Source organism: Bubalus bubalis, chromosome 14 (assembly GCF_019923935.1).
Source record: "Bubalus bubalis isolate 160015118507 breed Murrah chromosome 14, NDDB_SH_1, whole genome shotgun sequence".
Classification (NCBI taxonomy): domain Eukaryota; kingdom Metazoa; phylum Chordata; class Mammalia; order Artiodactyla; family Bovidae; genus Bubalus; species Bubalus bubalis.
The window spans coordinates 20,378,610-20,399,618 of NC_059170.1; the positions used below are offsets into that span (position 1 = coordinate 20,378,610).

General features: G+C 47.4%; 1 protein-coding gene across 1 annotated transcript in view; it reads right to left on the reverse strand.

Annotated features, from left to right (window-relative positions):
• Positions 1–2,497: 2,497 nt before the first annotated feature.
• Positions 2,498–21,009, reverse strand: part of CHMP4B (charged multivesicular body protein 4B) — a 46,552-nt gene continuing 28,040 nt past the window's right edge. Inside the window, exons 2-5 of the mRNA XM_045162632.1 lie at positions 7,893–8,070; positions 5,964–6,078; positions 4,549–4,675; positions 2,498–3,371 (exon numbers count right to left, since the gene is read on the reverse strand). Of these exons, the coding sequence (XP_045018567.1) occupies positions 3,307–3,371; positions 4,549–4,675; positions 5,964–6,078; positions 7,893–8,070 (485 nt within the window). The 3' untranslated portion in view covers positions 2,498–3,306. The remainder of the gene's footprint in view (positions 3,372–4,548; positions 4,676–5,963; positions 6,079–7,892; positions 8,071–21,009) is intronic.

Below are 21,009 nucleotides of genomic sequence, written 5' to 3' on the forward strand. Positions count from 1 at the left end.
CAAGAAACTCATTAGCTGCTTCTGTCGCTTATTAGCATGGAACCAGAAGCTTCTCTAAGCCATAGTTTTCACCTCTAGCAAATGGGGCTCATAATAACCTGTTCTTCCCACCTCTACCCACCTCACAGAGCTGCCAAAGCCCTGATGGGTGCTTTGCAGGCCTTGACCTCACAGCTGTGTGAGGCACCATCGTGCACTGACTAGTGTCCTCCAAACTAATGTCCACCTGGAACCCTACAATGTCACTTTGCTTGGAAATGGGGGTCATTGCAGATGTAATTAAGGATCAAGATGAGATCACATTGAATTAGGGACCCTAACACATAATGAGAGGTGTCTTTATAAGAGACAGAAAAGGACACAGAGAGACAGGGTAGAAAGTCATGTGAAGATGGAGGTAGAGACTGAAGTGATGGAGCTACAAGCCAAGGAATGCTAGGAGCTCCCTGAAGACAGAAGAGGCAAGGAAGGATCCTCCCTACTAGGCCTCTGGAGTGTGGCCCTGCTGATACCTCGATTTTGTACTTATGACTTCTTGAACTGTAAGAGAATAAATTTCTATAGTTTTAAGGTACCTGTGCACTTTTGTTGAGTAAGTTTTGAATGGTTAAGTCAATGTCTTTACTGTTTGTACCAGTTGAAATCTTCTGGAGCTTATAGCCAAGGAATCCTGACACAGTCACTTCTCTCTCCATCCTGAGAACCTCCAGAGAGCAGGAAGGAGGCTGGGCATTACTCATCACAGCATCCCACAGGCCTGGCACAAAGCCCACATCAAGTAGGAATAAGCAGCTGTTTCTCACAGGGGCCCCAGACACTGCCCAGGAATTAGCTGCAGGCCTGCCAGAGCTGGATGCTTGGGTCTGCCAGCTCCCCTCTCCAAATCCCAGGGTGAGACGCCCCTGAAGCAGCTGATGAGAAAAGTGTAATGTCCACTGTGCATGTCCCACACCAGATGATGCCTGCCAAACACCAACTGCAGCTGAGAAGGGGGAATCTGGCAGCAAACACTGCCATTAGATTCTTAAGGTGGAAAGAACCTCTGAGAACACCGCAGGCAACATCCACTTGAGCCATAAATCTTCAAGCCACCGTGGTGAAGTCCCGATTCTAAGTGTGGCGGCTTGGGTGGAGGAGCAGTGAAGGGTGAGGAGCAGGGCAGGAACAGCTTCGCAGACGGGACATCTGAAATGATCTGGTCCGGCCTGGCTGTTTCACAGGCGGGAAAATGACATTCAGGACAGGTGGGCAGCTTGCCACAGGGCACCCGGTGAGCAATGGCATGTTTAACTGTGAACTCAGGTTGGGGTTTTTAATGACATTTAAAAAATTTTTTTAATTGAAGTATAGTTGATTTACAATGTTGTGTAAATTTCTGCTCTGCAGTAAAGTGATTCATTCACACACATATATACATTTTTTTATAGACTTTTCCATTATAGTTTACCCAAGGATACTGTGCTACCCAGTATATCCTATACATATATATACTGCATGTGCTATATAGTATATGCTATGCAGATATCCCTGTGTTATATGCAGGACCTTGTTTATCAGGTTGGTTTTAATCTCAAAAGGTGTAGGGATGGGCACTGGAAGGGGATCCTTTTGACTCTGCCAATTTGCATGCAGAATAAAGGATTAATGTGCATAGATCAAAATTTTTGAAGGATAGGGTCCATAGTGTTTATCAGATTCTTTTTTTTTTTGATTGATTGATTTTTGGCTGGGCTGGGTCTTCATTGCTGCATGGGCTTTTCTCTAGCTGGGGCGAGCCGGGGGCTACTCTCTAGCTGCGGTGTGCAGACTTCTCATGGCGGTGGCTTCCCTCGTTGCGGAGCATAGGCTCTAGAGCACAGACTCAATAGTTGTGGTGCACAGGCTTAGTTGCTCCGCAGCATGTGGGATTTTCCCGGACCAAGGATTGAACCCGTGTTTCCCGCATTGGCAGGTGGATTCTTTACCACTGAGCCATCAGGGAAGCCCTTCATCAGATTTTTACGACAGCGTAAGACTACAGAAGACCAGAAACAGTGGAAGAGGCCAGGTCAAAATCACAGGGCAGGTCATAGCGGACCTGAGACTAGCATGTGTCCTCAATTCTCGGTCACTGCCCTACACCTTCCACCCCACAGGAAAGGCTATTTTCTTCACAAATGGGCCTCGTCAGTGGGCACACCAATGCTTCCAACAGGTGGAGGGTCTGTGGTCCTGCGGGCACTGCCCATGGACGTGACAGAGAAGAACTAGAGAAGATCCTGGAGCCCCACAAGCACCAACTACTCCTGAACTGTGCCCAGGGGGTCCCCAAACAAGGTGAGGGCTTCTGGAACCTAAACATGTTTCCAGTAAGACACACACTGCTCTCAGTTCAGATTGTTGATACACATCATGCTTGGGTCTTCCATGTTTCCAGACTCCCCTGGACACCACACTGGCCTGGAAAGGGTCACCTCCCAAAGCCAATGATCGATTGATTAAACACAAAGGCAAAGTATGAAAATTAATCGAGATATTTAATAGACAGTGCAAACCATAATTTCATCTGAATATAAATGTATGCACATGTTTCCAATGGGTTATCTATCAGTTATCACAAACAGCAACAAGGACCTTAGAGCTATGTTAGAAAAATGTATAGCTGGAATTTAACTCAAACAATCTCACACACTCTCAAGAGAACACCATCCATTTCAAATCAGTGTCACAAACTCCAGAAAGACCAGGGGGGTGGGAGTGAGGAGTGGGCCAGGGTGGGGAACACAGGGGCCAGTACACAGGTGATGGACAGAAATACAGCTCTCGAGGAAACCAAAATAGATGCATTATTACAGCTAAGGACAAGGAAAAGCCTATGGCTTTTAAAAAACGACTCTTCTGCCAGTACCATACACGTCTTACAAAGAGATGTGCGACAAGTTAGCTGACTTAAAAGGACAGAGGCTACATTTTCAGGTCATTTTGACTGCAAACGGTCGACCCTTGCCATTGAGGTTCAGCAGTGGAGTTAGCGTAGTCCAGAAGCTCAATGTTGGATTTTCAAATACAGTTTATTTTACAGAAATTCAACATTATAAACAGCAGGCACCTCCCACCCACCCCACCCCACTCCCTCCCCCCTGCCTGTCCCGCTGGGTGCAGACCATGCTATGCGGAGTGAGCAGTGATGCGGCCCTACTGCTTTGGAGGGAGATGTGAGAGCGATGGAACCTGCCTGCACCACGTCCGGCCTGCCCCGCACACACACGCGCCTGCCCGCTGCGCAGGCCACCAGAGTCTGTCTGGGCTCAGCCCGCACTGGACCGGTTAAATGGTTCCAGCCCAGGTCTCCAATTCCTTCATGTCGTCGTCTTCCTCTTCCTTCTTCTTGGCTGTGTGAAGACAGACAAGGCTGTTTAGGAAGGCTGGTCGCTGTGTTCTCCACACGTTCTGGCTGGATGCCAGGGCTGTGCTACCCCGTGTCTACAAAACAGCCCTGCCCATGCAGCCCGCCGCGTCTCCAGGCTATCAGCAGACTGCCTCTCTGTGCCTAAAAGCTGCAACGCAGAACTCCAGATAACCAGGCACAGCTTCTCCAGCACCTCCCCTCCCCAACACCAGAGCCAGACAAAACGGGGAGGATTCAACACTGAGTCCATTAGGATCCACGCATGGCCTCCGGCCAGAGCATCCAACATGGGGGAGAGTGGGAAGAACCCAGAAGAGCTCTAGTCTAAGCCACTCCTCTCCACCTCAAGGGCCTAAGCCGCCTCTCCACCACAGGAAGTTGGCCGGACAGCTTTCAGACCCGCACCCCACCCCGGGCAGCGGACTCAACCAGAGGATCCACTTCCCCTTGACCTATGGGAGGATGAGAGGACACAGCCTGGTCACATCCTGCTCCCTGGGTTCTCTCTCCGTGCCAAATCAAGCTGCTTCACCTTTTCTAGAAGTTCTGGGTGGAATACTTCTACCCAAAGGTAAAATAATGGGGGAGGAGGGGCTCAAAGAAGGAAATGAAGGATTTATAAACGAGGTCTCTAAAAAACCCAAAGCTGTTTCGGCTACCTATGAGCCCCAGCTGTGCACTGCACAAGATACCAGACGGGGAGAAAGCGCTGTCCTGGACGTAAACTCTCACCTTGTTTGGTGACAACAGGGAAAGCAATTCTAAAATCGCGGTTCTCAATTGGATGAGATTTCTCCCCTCCCCCACCCCACAGCCCCCAGACATCTTGCAAAATCCAGTGACATGTTTGGTTGTCAAAACCTGGGGAGGTGGATGCCACTGGCATCTAGAGGGCAGAGGCCATAGGTGCTGCTCACCATCCACAGGGCACAGCACAGGCTCCCTCCCAGTCCCCACTAAAAGAATGATTTGGCTTTGTCAACGCGCCAAGGTTAGGAGACGAGGAAGAGCGGGCGGCACTGGCTTCAGGGCTGTCACAACAGATGCCACCTGGCTCTCAACGCTGGGCGACTCAGGACCCACACTGAAGCCACCTGACCACAGGATCACCTACCCCCTGCGTCGTGGCTGTGTCATGACCATGGATAAGAAGTACTCACCGGGTTTTGATGGTAGGGATATAGAGGGAACACTCGGTAGAGGGACTGTTTCCGGTCCACTGATTTCCAGCAAATTCTTGTCTAGTTCCTCCTGTTCTAGTTCTTCTAATTCTGCCATGAGCTCATCCTGGGAAACGCAAACACAAAAATGAGAGCGACACCCTGGGGAACCCCAGCCCCTCCTGTGGTGCCTCCTACTCGACGGCTCAGGGGACACATATCCCTTCTGAGAAGGTCAGGGCAGATGGACTCCAAGTGCACACTCTGTGACTCATCCTAAACACACTTCTACTGGTGAACAGAGCACACTATCGAGCAATTACTGATGTCTATGTGGGGTCCCTGCACCAGGCAGGGAGCATCTTGAGAAAAGGGATCATATGTTTTCATTTCTATCTCAGAACTGGGTGCACTGAGTGAATATTCAGGAATGTCTGCTGAATTGAAATGAACTTGACTGCAATGGCACCCCACTCCAGTACTCTTGCCTGGAAAATCCCATGGACAGAGGAGCCTGGTGGGCTGTAGTCCATGGGGTCGCGAAGAGTCAGACACGACTGAGCGACTTCACTTTCACTTTTCAGTTTCATGCATTGGAGAAGGAAATGGCAACCCACTCCAGTGTTCTTGCTTGGAGAATCCCAGGGATGGGGGAGCCTGGCGGGCTGCTGTCTATGGGGTCGCATAGAGTCGGACACGACTGAAGCGACTTAGCAGCAGAAGCAGCAGTCCATCGAACTCCAGTCTGAAAACATGGAAACTCTAGCGCTGGGAGCCAAGGGAGCTATAGGCTGCTTTCTCAGCTATACGGCGGCAATCAGCACAAAGAATTAGGTTCGGTGGAGAGGCCCTGACCTTCAGTGGACTCAAATCTAAGGCAGAATGAGGTACAGAGCTTGTAACTGTATTTTAAAAACCTAAGAGCTTCAAGGTTCCAATTGCTATGGCAGAAATTGGTAGCTGACCAAGTTCCAGATGAATCCTTCAGGGATCAGTTGCAAACATTCCTTCCTTGGTTTTACCTTTATCTCCCAGCAGAGCTGTCTGAGGGCGAACCCTGTAAATTCCTCAGGGCACGGTGACCTCGGCTGCCCCTGCTCTGAGCCCAGGGGCCCACCATAGAAGGGTGCAGGGTCACTGCTTGCTGAAACCAGTATTGACCTGAAGTCTACTGAGATGTCCTGACAAAGGTCCCTTTACTCCACCTTAGCTCCCCCCAAAACTGAAAGCATCCCTCAAAACCCAGAATTTGGGAGGGTGCATGCCACACCTTATGTCTACATTCAGGTTTCTGGAGGGAGGAGACCTGGTGATTTCCAGACCACACACTCCCTGCCGGAGAGGACTTAACTGCACATCAGAGGCAGCCCGGGCATCAGCTGAGAAGCTGGTGTGGTCGGCATGAAACCACTCACCTCGTCAAACTCTTCGCCAAACCCTACGGGTTTTGAAATAGCTGTTGAAATCTCTTCTGCAAGTTCCTGCTGGTCAGCAATGTCCTGCATTAACTCATCAACTTTGTCGATGTCCCTTTAAATGAAACGAGTGTTGTGTTAAGTCTATGTACACAGGCTCTGTGAGGCAGAAAAAAGGATCTGCTGCCCAGCCCCAGCCCCTCAATCACTCCCTCTGAGGAATTCCATTTTTTTTTTGGCTGTGCTGAGTGGCATGTGGAATCTTAGTTCCCCAACCAGGTATCAAACCCAAGCCCCCTGCAGTGGAAGCATGGAGTCTTAACCATTGGACCACCAGGTAAGTCTCGTGGAATTCCTTTTTTGTCTTTGTCTTCTTCCCCCTCTTTTAAACTAGAGAATCACAGAATCAAGAGGACAAAAGCATCCCTAGACATCACCCAGTCTAACACCCTGAGGAAATAAAGCTGGCAAAGTTAGATGCCATCGTAAGTCTCTCATGCAAGCTGGTAAACACATAAGATGAGACTGTGGGACTTGGGAACTCCTGGATCAATAGCTCTTCAAGTTCAAGGGCAACTCCGCACAGCAATAGGTAAAATCACAAATCCTACAACAGAACCATGCAACGTGACCAGCCCTTCCCATCTACACAAATCCACTATGGCTCCTGCACGAGGCCCCAGGGGACAAGCAAACAATGCAGGGTATTGCCTACGCGCTGTCACTGATGCCAGCGCACTTACAGTCAGTCAACGTCATATACGCACGTGTTATCTCCAAGCACAGTATCCACCAAGAGGTGCTGTGCTGTGGAGAACGTGGCCCGAAGGGGACACGCACCTCTCTCAGGAAGCTCAGTCTGATGAACATCCCCTCAGACAGTAGCTCAGTTATCTGAAGGCTACTTTTCCCGCAATCCCACACTTCTAGGGCAGGGATCAGCAAGCTTTTCCCGTAAAGGGCCGAAAAGTAATAAATGTTTTAGAATCTGTGGGCCACACGATCTCTGTTGCAAAAATTCAAGCCTGCTGTGTGCCACAAAAGCAGCCACAGACGGGATGTATTAAGGGACACAACTGTGTTTCAACAAAATTTTATTCACAGAAATTGGCAGCAGGGGACTTGCCTGGGGCCCATAGGCCACATTCTGCCAACCCCTGTTTTAGAGCATGGCTGAGGAACCAAAAGGAAGCAAAAAGGGGCTCCCAGCACCCCTAAATATATCATGCCAAGTTAAAGCACTAAAACAAATGCCGAATTCTGTTCTATTTGGAAGAAGTCCTCATTTGGGGCTTAATGTTAACCTGGCCTTCAATTACAAATGATAACAGCTCAGTTATCTGGCTTCTTAGGCCACAGGATGTGAGAGCAGCCACATAAAGGAAGTAATGCAGAGGTCAAGAACACTTGTCAATATGAGAGCCAAAGCCCAAGAGTGACGAGGAGGGAAAATTCCATCAAAAGCAGACCCAGGAAGAGAAAGAGCTAAAGCCCTCAACTGTACCACACCTTTCAGGGCCCCTGACAGCTTCAGGAGAAAGTCACTGGAACTGATTCTAATCCCAGTTCTATTCAAGTTCCCCCATAGCCCAGGGCAAGTCACCTCCCCTCCCTGGGACAAACTTCTCCACCTAGATGATCAGAGGCCTGGGTAAGAGAACCTTCTAAGAAGCCAAAGCTTTCCAGCTTAAAACTCTACATTCATTCCAATAGCCCTGAATTACTCAGAAAACAGTTTCATTCCATCAGATCTGCTTCTAGGGGTAGCGGGGCACCATAATCCATTTCAGAAGAGTTCCAGAACAGATGAAAATTAGAACAAACTTGGGTGCCTGAATGGATAAGTGGAGGGGTCTGGGACTGAGGCCTTGCACGGCCAGCACTGCCCTTCCGCGTGTGTGCCCCCCTCCACCAGCGGGCGCCACGTACATGTTGTCGTGGGCAGCCTTCATGGCCTTGGCGGCATAGCCCATGTTCTTGAGCACCTCGGTGTTGGTGTTGGCATTCTCCAGGGCCTCTCGCTGGAACTCGATTGTTGACAGCGTGCCGTCGATCTGCGCCAGCTGCTTTTCATACCTCTTCTTGCGCTTCAGGGCCTGGAGTGCCGCTGCATTGGGGGAAGAAAACAGGGTTTCAGAGAGCCCAGACACAGGGCAGCATCCTAGAGTTCACTGAGTCGTCTTCCTAATTGGGATGGATGCACTTCAGTTTCTGCTTTCACTACAACAGAGGGCTAATACTGTCTTCTCCACAAACAGCATAGTCAATATGCTGAGAAAACTATACAAAATTCACATTCTTCAAAATGCAGCCAGGCACTAAGCCAAAGTTCACACTCTCTGGTAACCACACACATAAATCAAAGCATGGAAGGCACCCCAAACAAGAGACTGCTTTGAAGTCAAACTGCCTTAGGTTGAAACCCCAGCTCTCAGCCTCAGTGAGCTGCTGAACCTCCCTGATAGGTTGATATGAATGAGATAACATATATGCAAACACTCAGCACAGCATTTAACATGGTGGACACCCCCAAAACCCCTCTAATTATTATAAAGCAGCTTTAAAGTATCATTTTATCTCAACTAAATTACAAAATAATAAATAATGACTATAGCAAATACTGGATCACTCGGGGTTAAAATGCTATCTCACACACAGCCCACAACTGTAAATTGTTATAGTGCTTCTGAAAAGTAACATGGCAACACATAGCAACAGCCATAATGCTGTTCCTGCCCTCTGACCCAGTAATTTCCTTCTGGAAATGTATTCAACAACAGCAAGGGCCCCATGCCTGAAGATGGTAACTATAGCATTCTCTATCATAGAAAGGACTGAGCAACTGAAATAAAGACAGAATTCCCTGTCAGGGCCTCATCTAGAATCTGACCACTGGGTCAAATCAATGCCACCACCTCTCTGGGCCTCCCAGCGTGTTAAGGCTGCAGCGATCACCTTGTTTTAAGATCCAGTCAGGGTGAGCACTTTGATCAAGGCGAATTGGTAGCAGAGCAAGGGCCAAACCACATCTCCCTACTCAAAGCCCAGGTTTCCCTCTCCTTACTATTTTAGTTCCCCTCTTTACACTGAAAAGTATCTTAGCTGAGCATAAAGCTCAGGAAGGAAGCTCTGCACAGACTCAAGCAGAAGGAATGATGGGTCAGGGAAGCTGCCTGGCACCTGCCTTGGCCTGGACAGCACTAGCCTCACATATATATGTAGACACATACACTCGTGCACTTGTGCCCACTGTGTCCCCAAGCTCTGCACCAGAGCCACCCCCTGCAGGCTGTTGGCCACGGCTAATCACCTCCCCAACAGGGCTGTGGTTTCTCCACATGTCACCTGAATTGGTCCTGTACTCCTTCCACTAAAGTGCCCTGTGAGCCTAGGACTGCCCCCTGAAAACCATCTGCCAAGGGAAAAGGGCCTTGGTTTGCATGTAAGCAATCCTTAAGTCCACAGTTCTTCCAAAAGCAGCAGACAAAACCCCCAGGAAAATTCCTCCAGCCAAAGGATAAAGCAGGCTAAAGAAACACTGCAAAAAATCCAAAGAACAATGAAATGTGCCTCATTAAAAGCTGAAAAGCCATTCCACTTGTTACTTCTCTGATCCTGCTGTGAATGGTCAGAACAGCCTATGATGGTAAGAAATTCAACCTGCAGTCACATCTAGGCGTCCCCAGGACCCTTTACTGAACACCTGCGCCTTCTGCTAGTACTAAGCCACGCCTGCCAAGTAATTACCTCACAACAGCAACCCTTTAAAGTAGAAATGACCACTCTTTATCAGAGGAGGAAACAGGTTCAGAGAGGTAACTCAGGTTACCAGGTGGTAGTCGGCAGAGAGTAGATTAAGCCAGGTATGGAACTCCACAGTCATGGGCTGCCACGCTAACTGCTATGCCCCCCACTGAACAAACCGGGCAGGACCTTGCCACAGAAGCACAGTCCAGTCTAGTAGGGAGTGTCAAGGGAACTGTAGGATCACAGAAGAGGGAACACAAATCCAATCATGTCATTCCTTTGCTTAAGAACCCTCAATCGCTCCCCCTGCCCGCAGGACAAAGCCTCTGAGTGGTTTAACGAGGCCGGCAATGGACTTGGATGCTCGCCCTGAACCATGTTCTGGAAGCCCCAGACCCAAGTTCGGATCCCTTTGCCACTGACCATCGAGGCACAGGGACGATACCCCGGGAGAGTCCTGTTGTACAATGCCAGGTCAGGGCCTGTCATTGCTTCCTCCTGACTCCCTGGTGTTGAAACTGGCTCAGACTCACCCCAATCAACAAGTGATTCTCAAACTTTCTCAGGTCAACACCCCATACGTGCCCCCTTCCCAGGCCCTCCTCAGCCACCCTCACCACCCTCACATAGCCCAGCCTAGAACTTGTTTATCAGTTGAAATTCAACAGGTGTTCTGAGCGCCTGCTGCGTAATACCATCCGCCTCCTCATTTAATCCTTCCACAAAGTCCTGGGGCACAGATCAGACAGATCAGAAAGGTGGAGTGGCTCAACCAAGTCAGCCGGCTGGTATGAGAGGAGCAGAGGGATCAACCACTGGCCCGTGTGAACCCCCAGGCCCCTGCTTCCCACACAGGCTCCGGACGATGGTAAGCAACATGGGGATGGTTCTTAAGAACAAACAGCGAGATGACATCTGCTCTGTTTCTCAGTGTCCTGAGTACAGTAGGAGCCGTGATTTTACAGTCAGCTGTGTTCTGACTTTTAAAACCAAATTTATTCTTTCCCTGTTAACATCACAGCATATTTAGAACTGCTTTAACTTTTTCTCTAATACATTTTCAATTGGCAGGGACTCCTTGTAAGCCAGTCTTCCATTTCTCTGATCTGCACCCCACTGCTAAAATCCCCCAGGCAATAAATCATCTGGAAGCAAATACCCAAACATATCAGGGGGGTAAGCCAGAGACCCCCATGAATGAAATAATGTTTCTATTACGCATCTTTACAAGCCATCGGCCAGCACAACGCCTGGGAAGCACTATGCTTAATTATATCAAACTGAATCTCCAATTTCATCTATTTTAAGTTCTTCATATATTCTCCGCAAGGTTCCTCATGTAGGGTACACCCGTATTTTATCTCCTGTGAACCTCTGATTCAACAGAGAAAAGATAACAGTCATCTGGCAGGATTCTTTCCCTGCATTTGTCCTGACCCATGAAACAGGAACTTTGGCAAGTGCTTGCCCTTCCCCTCTGTCCTTGCCAAGAGGTGTGCCCTGAAAGGAGGAAAAGGTTCTGAGCTAGAAGCCTCTAGGGCTCCCCCTCCAACCTGCAGGGTTCACATGGTCTCTCCACCTCTTTGCACAGAAATCTCCAGAATGGTTTCTGGCAGAGACAGTCCATTTGTTTACCCCAATGTAACTCCTGTTCTATTTCTCAACCCTAAAAAGAAAGGGTATGTGATTAATTTCCCCCTCCATACATGGTTCACCAGCAGAGTAACCTTGAAATGAGACATGGGGCCAGGCTTTGGGCTGCAAGATTATGTGTAAACATAAATATTCACAGCACTTGACCCAGCCCTCCTTCTCCATCTGCCCCATGTCTAAACGTGTGGCACGTGGTGAAGTGTAACTCAGGGCGAAATAAACGAGTAACGTGCCACACTTCCCGCACACCATTCCACTTCAAGTAAACAATCTCCACTCCAAGCTTATTGCTGACCACAAAAATTTGCTTCTATACAGCCAAAGCCTAAAGGGTCAGACTCAATGTTTTACATATGTCTTGCCTTACTTATACTTCTCCAAATTCCTGAGTTAAAAAAACAAGTACTGAGTTCTCATTACGAGGTTTTAAAAAATGTAATCATGTGAGGTGATGCACGTTAACTAAGTGTATTTTGATAATTATTTCACAATATACACATATATTAAATCATTGGGTTGTGCACCTAAAAATAACATAATGTTATATGTCAATTATATCTCAATAAAACTGGGGTAAAAGGGGAAAAAAAGATAAAAACAAGTACGGGGAGTTAACAAGGTTAACATCCAAACCAAATGTTCAAAGAAGAGGTATCCAAATAGACCCCTTTTCTGCCAAAGAACCCGCACCCCATGTCATTCATAAACACGATGCTTTAATGACTGAAATCTAACCCAGGCCAACAGAAGTTTAAAAGGCTGCTTTTAGCTGGAAAAAAATAGTCTTTGGAATCTCCATATTTAATTATGCCTTTGCTGGTTCCAAGAGAGTAATTACAGCAGCAATTACAGAATCTAATAACCAGCTTTATTGGCTCTGAAAGCTGAAGCAAAAACAACTCCAACCATGTTGAAATAAACATTGGTCTCCAGACAGTTGCTTCATTAGACACTCTAAAGACAGCTATTTGAAGAAAAAATACAGAAGAGATACCCAAAGAAGCAGAGATCAGTGGAAAAGACATTCACCCAGGACAAGAAACTCCTTCTGCAAGGCATCTGTTAGTGACTGGACAGAAACCATTCTCAAAGAACACATCAGTTCAACACAACCACCAGGTGGGATGTTCCTTTCTCCTCGACAAAGGCAGACACGACTTCTCTTTGAAGAGTTGCCAAGGAGGGAAAGTTTGCCTGCCCTGATCTGGGGGCATTCAGAACCGGGGCCATTAGCCCAGGGTATCTCAACAGATGCTAAGATGTCATAACTGTATACTAATGACTGAGATTAGTACACTGAGATTCAGGCATTGGGGAGAAGGAGGGTGCGGTGATAGCCTCTCACTGAATGAATGATGATGTTTAGAGTCCTTTCAAAGACTCAAAATTCTACAACTGAATTCATGCAGCAGAAGGTCCAAGAGCTGGGAGAGGAGGCGAGGGCTGGTCCTTTCCCACTCTCAGCATGAACTACACAGAAAACACAAACATAAACCAGTAGCCACACACGTAATGCTAAGTGAGAATTCTGAAGAACCCTCAGCAGCTCGGTCATGGCAGGGCTACTGGTGGGCAGGGAGCTGGTGAAGCTGCAGAAACCCTGCCTTGCCCACCTCCAGCAATTAGTCAGATGCTCACTCCCTGCTCTTTTTGCCCATGAGTAAACCTCATACGTTCAAGGTACCCTCAGCCAAGAGAAGCATACCCGGCCCTCAAGCCACTAGTTGCTTTGCTGGGGTTGCCTGTCATCTGCCCTGTGTATGTGGGCAAGAAAAGACCCAAGTCAAAACTACAAGTCCACCAATGTCAAAGTAACCATCCTCCTGGAGGGATGGCTATTTGCACGCATCCTTGCACCACACGGCACTGGCCGTCCCACCAAATCCTGACCAAATAAGAGTTACAATCTTAGCATCAAAGGCTGAGGGGCCCGAAGGACTCTCAGAGACCCTAAAGTCCAATCTATATCATTAGAAACTGAGAAAAAGCGATGCCCAGAAAAGGTGACACAGCCTGCCAGGACCCCACAGTTGAGTTAGAGGAAGAATCAGGACTAGAACCCCGGTCTGCAGCCCAGGGCTCTTTCCACCACCTCAACTCTGTTATCTCCAAAGTAAGTCATTATAAATAAACCAGCAGTTCATTTGCCATTAGGAAAACAGTCTCCTAATGCTCTTTCAGCCAATCTCAAACTCTCCCTTTTGCAAACTCCATTAAAAGCTCACACTTAATGCACAAAAGAACCAGGAAGCTATCCAATATGCTTTCCTAAGTCCCCAGAAGGAAGAAAAAAAAGAATGGAAAAGAGGTGCTGTTGTTCCAGAGGACATTCCCTAGAACAGGTGCCCGCAGCTTCAAAAGGCAGGGGTGGGCTGGGCTCTCAGTTTTCTATTCTGTATAAAGGTGGCAGGAACCTACAGGAAGGGCTTCCAAACTACAAAGCACCTTTAAGCCCAGTCGGTCTTGCACTCACCGTTACTCAGCGTCCCAGGCTCACCTGCAGAAGAGAGGGCCTCACCCCGCCGCAGCCTTGGACTGCGGCCCCTGACGTGCTGTGTTTACCCCCCACAGCTGGAGCGTTCAGGCTGGAGGTGCAGACGGCATTTTTCAGAGCAGCCTCCTTCTCTGTGATCTATCTCCCAGTTCCCCTAATTTGCTCTCCATGGCCTGGAGCTAATGCACTCCATTTAGCGATGGTAAAATAAGTACTTGTGTATGACCAGGAAAGCAGAGTCTGAAACCCTGCTGACTTCATCAGCAAACACACAGGGAGTACAGCACTCCTCGTGAGGGAAAATGCTAGACAGAAAGAAAAAAAAGCCTCTTATCTGTTAACACGGACAAAGCTGAAAGAAATAAGCCCCCACTCAGTTAACAATCTAACAGAATGACAAACTGCTCCAAAATCATTTAAACAACACACAGGATGTACGTTCTGTAAAAGGAAGATAAGACAAGTTCATATAAGCCCAGGAAACGCAAGGTCACATCAAATTACAATGGTCACTAAGGGAGTCCCAGTTGTCCAGCTATGAGTTTCAGCTCCACTATCAAGTAAACCCTAAGCAAATCCACCTCATTAATCCTCAGATAATAATAAACTCACCTCACAGTTACTGTGAGGATGAAAATGAGACACGTATGTGAAGCTCCTGGCACTGGGCCAGACATGTGTACATGTTGACCACTGGTATTACTAACTGCAGGACTTCTCAGAGCCTATCTTAGTAGAAAAAGAATCAATACCATTATGACTCCCTGCCCTCCGCCCCAAAAACAGCTTGGGAAAAAAACAGTTTCAAGCCACCTTGATGATGTAGCCAACACAAATATCCACAACCTTGGTTGACTTGTATCAGCACCGAGGCACAGAGGAAAGAGCACAGGGCTTGGTGTCAGAATCCTGGCCGTGGGTAAGTTATTTCACCTCTTCATCAAACATTAATAAACAGGAGCAATATGGCTACCCCAAGGACAGGTAAGAAAGACAAATCCCTTTGAAACTACTTGAAGGACTTCCCTGGTGGTCCAGTGGCTAAGACTCCTCGCTCCCCACACAGGGGTCAGGATTCAATCCCTGGTCAGGGAACTAGATCCCACACGCAACAACAAAGAGTTAGTGTGGTGCAAGAAAGAGCGAAGATCCCCCGTGCTGCAACTAAGATCTGGTGCGAACTGGTGCGAACAAACAAACATGTTTAACAAAAGAAAAGGAAATGCTTGACAACTGTGAGCATTCTCTCCATCTTGCCCACTTTTCCCTCATCGGCTCCCCTCTCTCCTTGCCGGTGTCCCGAATTTTGACGAGCTCTGTATCTTCGTATCCTTCCCCCAGCCCAGCATGTCTCTTCAAGAAGGAGTATACAGCTGTGGCCCAGCGAGAGAGACATAACAGCAGCCAACACTCACGAGAGGCTGCTTGGCTGCCAGGCACCACAGCCTGTGCTTTACGTGTTGACTGGCCTCCCCCCAGAAAACCCTACGCTATGAGGTAGGTACAGCAGTGTCCCACCTCAGGATCAGGAAATTGAGGCTCAACGAGTTTATCGCCTGCTGGAGTTATAGTTAAGCAGTGGCAAGCATGGGATCAGTGCCAGGCAGCCTATCTGCAGAGGGCATGTTTTTACTCCACGGAGGAAAGTCGACCCTGCTCCAGCTGGCCTGCTCCTGCCTGAGTCTGGGGATCTGAGCGCCTCTGTGCCTCCTCACCCAACTGAGGCTCCAAGCCAGCAGTCTGGCACCACGGGGCAGCTCAGTCTGCCCAGAAACTCTTGACTAATTGGTAATCCATGCAAGCAGGCAGTAAAAGCCTCTGACTAAAAAAAAAAAGAAAAAAAAATTTCTAGTGGATTTTAAATTGCTAGACGTACAAGTGATAAAATATAACCATTTAATCGGCCCCTCTGCATTTAGGATGACAGTTCTACATAGTTAGGGAGTTTGTAGTTAAAGAATAAATGCCTTCTTTCCTTGTGCCTGCCCTATCTCTTCGCTAGACCACAAGATTCTCAAGGGTGGAATCTGCATCTCTGAGCCCCTAACAGCACTGAGATAAGGCGAGCAGGGGGCACTCCAAAATACCCAGTCATTTCTTCTGAGGCCAGTGGGCTGAGCCCTCTGTCTTCTCACTCTGTAATGGCCTCCAGATCTTTTCCAAGACCTAAAATGACCTTCCCTCTTTTTCTAGAAGACCTAGAGGCCACAGCTATAAGAACTTGGTAAGGCTTCTCAAATTCCTGTCACCTGCCCACTTTTTTTGTCCATGTTAACTAATCCCCATTGGAATGCCTAGGACTTTAAAATCAAAGGGTCCAGGACTTGTCTGGCAGTCATTAAGACTCTGTGCTTCCACTGTAATCCCTGGCTGAGGTCAATCCCTGGTTGGGGAACTAAGATCCCACATGCCACATGGCATGGCTGAAAAAAATACAGACAGACACACACAAAACCCAAGGGTTCTGGGTCTTGTTTAAGGGACAATGAGCCTAGGACCTCCCTGTGACTATATAAGGAAGTGACAGAGAACAACAGATTATTCCAGAGTGGGCCAGTCTGAGTGGCCAGGGCCATAGCAGGAAAAGGAAATGGCCAAGGGGACTCGGGCTCACCCAGGGGAATAGTGCAAAGGCCTGTGTGGCTCTGTCCTCGTTCCCAAAAGGGCAGATGATGGCTTCCCCTGGCTCTGCTTAAGCTGGCTTCAACTCGGGAAGGAAGAAGAGATGTTTCACTTCGCACGAACAGCAGGCATCCAGGAATTACCTCCTTGTGATAAGGGAACTCAAGGCCAGCCTGGGGCCCTAAGATCCCAGGAAGGAAAGTGATTTGCCCTTGGTTACTGAGGGCCACAGTCAGATAACCCATGTTCTGGGATTTAGGCCAGACTCTTTCCTGTATGGCACCAGGTCACAGAACTTCCTTTAAACAATTATCAGAGGCTAAAATTGCACACACATACAGCCCACAGATGGAGAAGGCAATGGCACCCCACTCCAGTACTTTGCCTGCAAAGTCCCATGGATGGAGGAGCCTGGTAGGCTGCAGTCCATGGGGTCGCTAAGAGTCGGATACGACTGAGCGACTTCACTTTCACTTTTCACTTTCATGCATTGGAGAAGGAAATGGCAATCCACTCCAGTGTTCTTGCCTGGAGAATCCCAGGGACGGGGGAGTCTGGTGGCTGTCATCTATGGGATCACACAGAGTCGGACATGACTGAAGTGACTTAGCAGCAGCAGCAGCAGCACACCCCACAGACTTGTCTTACTTGTACCATGTCTTAATGCATAAATCTGATTTGAATGCACATTTCACACAAAAGTCCCGATTTCTGGCTTCCTTTTGAAAATGCAGATTATCTGGCAACACAGCCCACACTGCTGTCTGGCAACAATCGAGTGGAGCCAAGGAGCAGCCATCCTTTTAGAAGGGGCACATACTGACCTCAGAACCCACCATGACCCACCACCTTACACCGGACCACACCATAACATCTTAGTTCGGGAGAACAATCCTTTGCCTTCGGCCCGGTGGCACTAGTGGTAACGAATTCACTTGCCGATATAGGAGACGTGGATTTAATCCCTGAGTCAGGAAGACGCCCTGGAGGAGGGCAACCCGCTCCAGTATTCTTGCCTGGAGAATCCCATGGACAGAGGAGGCTGGAGGGCTTCAGTTCATGGGATCACAAAGAGTCGGACACAACTGAGTGACTGACCACGCAAAATTTGAAGACAGGCAATGGAAGTCGCAAAGGTTCAAAATTGCTCAAGGTCACGTGGTTAGAAGTAACAGGAAAGGAAGAACCCAAGCCAGGTGCCCTACCCCTGGACCACGCCCATTCGACTTCCTAGGGAAACTCCTAACTACGCAGAACCGCAACCCGGGTCCTGTGATCTAACTCTGCCAAGACCAAGTTACGTCACTTAGCAAGGACCTTCCCTTTTTAGGGCTTCAGACTCCTCATCAAGGATATGAGAAGAATGGATCAGTTCCTTCCTAAGGTCTTCCTTTAGCTCTAACAATATATGAGCCTATATAGTCCTAAGATTTCTGGTAACTGGTAGAAACAAATCCAGGTTTTTTTCTGATTGACCCTATGCGATCTTGAAAATGTCAGTCAGTTCAGTTGCTCAGTCGTGTTCGACTCTATACGATCCCATGGACTGCAGCACACCAGGCTTCCCTGTCCATCACCAACTCATGCAGCTGGCTCAAACTCATGTCCATCAAGTCGGTGATACCATCTAACCATCTCATCCTCTGTTATTCCCTTCTCCTCCTGCCTTCAATCTTGCCCTGCATCAGGGTCTTTGCAAATGAGTCAGTTCTTCAAATCAGGTGGCCAAAGTACTGGAGTTTCAGCTTCAGCATCAGTCCTTCCAATGAATGTTCAGGATTAATTTCCTTTAGGATGGACTGGTTGGGTCTCCTTGCAGTCCCAGGGACTCTCAAGAGTCTTCTCCAACACCACAGTTCAAAAGCATCAATTCTTCAGTGCTCAGCTTTCTTTATAGTCCAACTCACATCCATACATGACCACTGGAAAAACCATAGCCTTGACTAGACGGACCTTTGTCGGCAAAGTAATGTCTATGCTTTTTCATATGCTGTCTATGTGGGTCATAGCTTTTCTTCCAAGGAGTTAAGTGTCTTTTAATTTCATGGCTGTAGTCACTATCTGCAGTGATTCTGGAGCCCAAGAAAATAGTCTGTCACTGTTTCCATGTTTTCCCATCTATTTGCCATGAAGTGATGGGACTGGTTGCCATGATCTTAGTTTTTCAAATGTTGAGTTTTAAGCCAACTTTTCACTCTCCTTTTTCATTTTCATCAAGAGGCTCTAGTTCCTCTTTGCTTTCTGCCATCAGGGTGGTGTCATCTGCATATCTGAGGTTATAGATATTTCTGCCAGCAATCTTTTTTTAATTAAATCTATTTGTTTTTTAATTGAAGGATAATTGTTTTAGAGAATTTTGTTGTTTTCTGTCAAACGTCAACATGAATCAGCCATAGGTGTACATATGTCCCCTCCATCTTGAACCTCTCTCCCATCTCCCTCCCCATCACCCAGAGATCTTGATTTCAGCTTGGGATTCATCCAGCTCGTCACATGATATACTCTGCATATAAGTTAAATAAGCAGGGTGACAATATACAGCCTTGATGTACTTTCTTTCCCAATCTTGAACCAGTTTGTTGTTCTATGTCCAATTCTAACTGCTGCTTCTTGATCTGCATACAAGTTTCTCAGGAGGCAGGTAAGTGATCTGGTATTCCCATCTCTTGAAGAATTTTCCACAGGTTGTTGTGATCCTCACAGTCTAAGGCTTTAGTATAGTCAATGAAGCAGAAATAGATACTTTTCTGGAATTCTCTTGCTTTTTCTATGATCAAATGGATGTTGGCAATTTGATCTCTGGTTCTCTGCCTTTTCTAAATCCACCTTGTACATTTGGAAATTCTCAGTTCATGTACTGTTGAAGCCTAGCTTGAAGAATTTTGAGCATGGCACCCCACTCCAGTACTCTTGCCTGGAAAATCCCATGGATGGAGGAGCCTGGAAGGCTGCTGGTCCAGGGGGTTGCTGAGGGTCGGACACGACTGAGCGACTTCTCTTTCACTTTTCACTTTCATGCATTGGAGAAGGAAATGGCAACCCACTCCAGTGTTCTTGCCTGGAGAATCCCAGGGACGGGGGAGCCTGGTGGGCTGCCGTCTATGGGGTCACAAAGAGTCGGACACGACTGAAGTGACTTAGCTTAGCTTAGCTTAGCTTAGCTTACTAGCATGTGAAATGAGCGCAATTGTATGGTGGTTTGAACAGTCTTTTGGCACTGCCTTTCTTTGGGACTGGAAACTAAATAACTATTGCTAAATAACCCATGGGTCAAAAAAGAAATAAAACAAGAAATTACAAAGTATTTTGAACTGAATGAAAATGAAAACACAACATATCAAGATTCACGGGATGCCATGAAAGCAGTACTTAGGAGAAATTTTATACCACTAAATGCCTATGTTAGAAAAGAAGAAAGACCTCAAATCAGCTACCTCAGCTTCAACCTTAAGAAATCAGAAACTGAAGAACAAGTGAAAATCCAAAGAAAGTAGAAAAAAGAGAGTGAAAATCACTAAAAAAGAAAATAGATGTTATCTAGACTAGTATTTCAGAGAAGGCAATGGCACCCCACTCCAGTACTCTTGCCTGGAAGAGGCTCCCATGGATGGAGAGCCTGGAAGGCTGCAGTCCATGGGGTTGCTGAGGGTCACACACGACTGAGCGACTTCACTTTCACTTTTCACTTTCATGCATTGGAGAAGGAAATGGCAACCCACTCCAGTGTTCTTGCCTGGAGAATCCCAGGGATGGGGGAGCCTGGTGGGCTGCCGTCTATGGGGTCGCAAAGACTCGGACACGACTGAAGCGACTTAGCAGCAGCAGCAGCAGACTAGTATTTGCAGCGTACTGTGCTAATTCTTCAAGCTAGGCTTCAACAGTACATGAACTGAGAATTTCCAGATGTACAAGATGGATTTAGAAAAGGCAGAGGAACCAGAGATCAAATTGCCAACATCCATTTGACCTCCTCCAGGGGATCTTCCCAACTCAGGGATCAAACTCGCCTCTTTTAGGTCTCCTGCAATGGCAGGCAGGTTCGTTACCATTAGCTCCACCCTGGGAAGACTTGGTATAGTGATTATTTATTTGGTCACCATTTATTGTGGTGATTATATATATACACCAATCAGTATGCTGTACACCTAAAACTAATGCAATGTTATATGACAATTACATCTCAATTAAAAATTAAATAAATAAAACAGAAACAGTAGATATCAATGAAAAACCTTGACTCTTTGAGATGAATAAAACTGAACTTCTAGCCAGACTAGGGGAAAAAAAAGTTACCAACATCAGGAGTGACAGGTGTTAACATCACTATAGATTCCACAGATATTAAAAGGAAAAGAAGGGAATATGAACAAATTCATGCCAATAATTTTGACAGCTCAGAATGATGAATACCTTGTACAACCCAAATCTACGCTCCTTCTACTATGCCAAGAATTACACTTTGTAAATGATGCTTTGCTCTGAAAGCAGGGACAAAAATGATATAGCCCCAAGGCTGAGGGCCAACCCAAC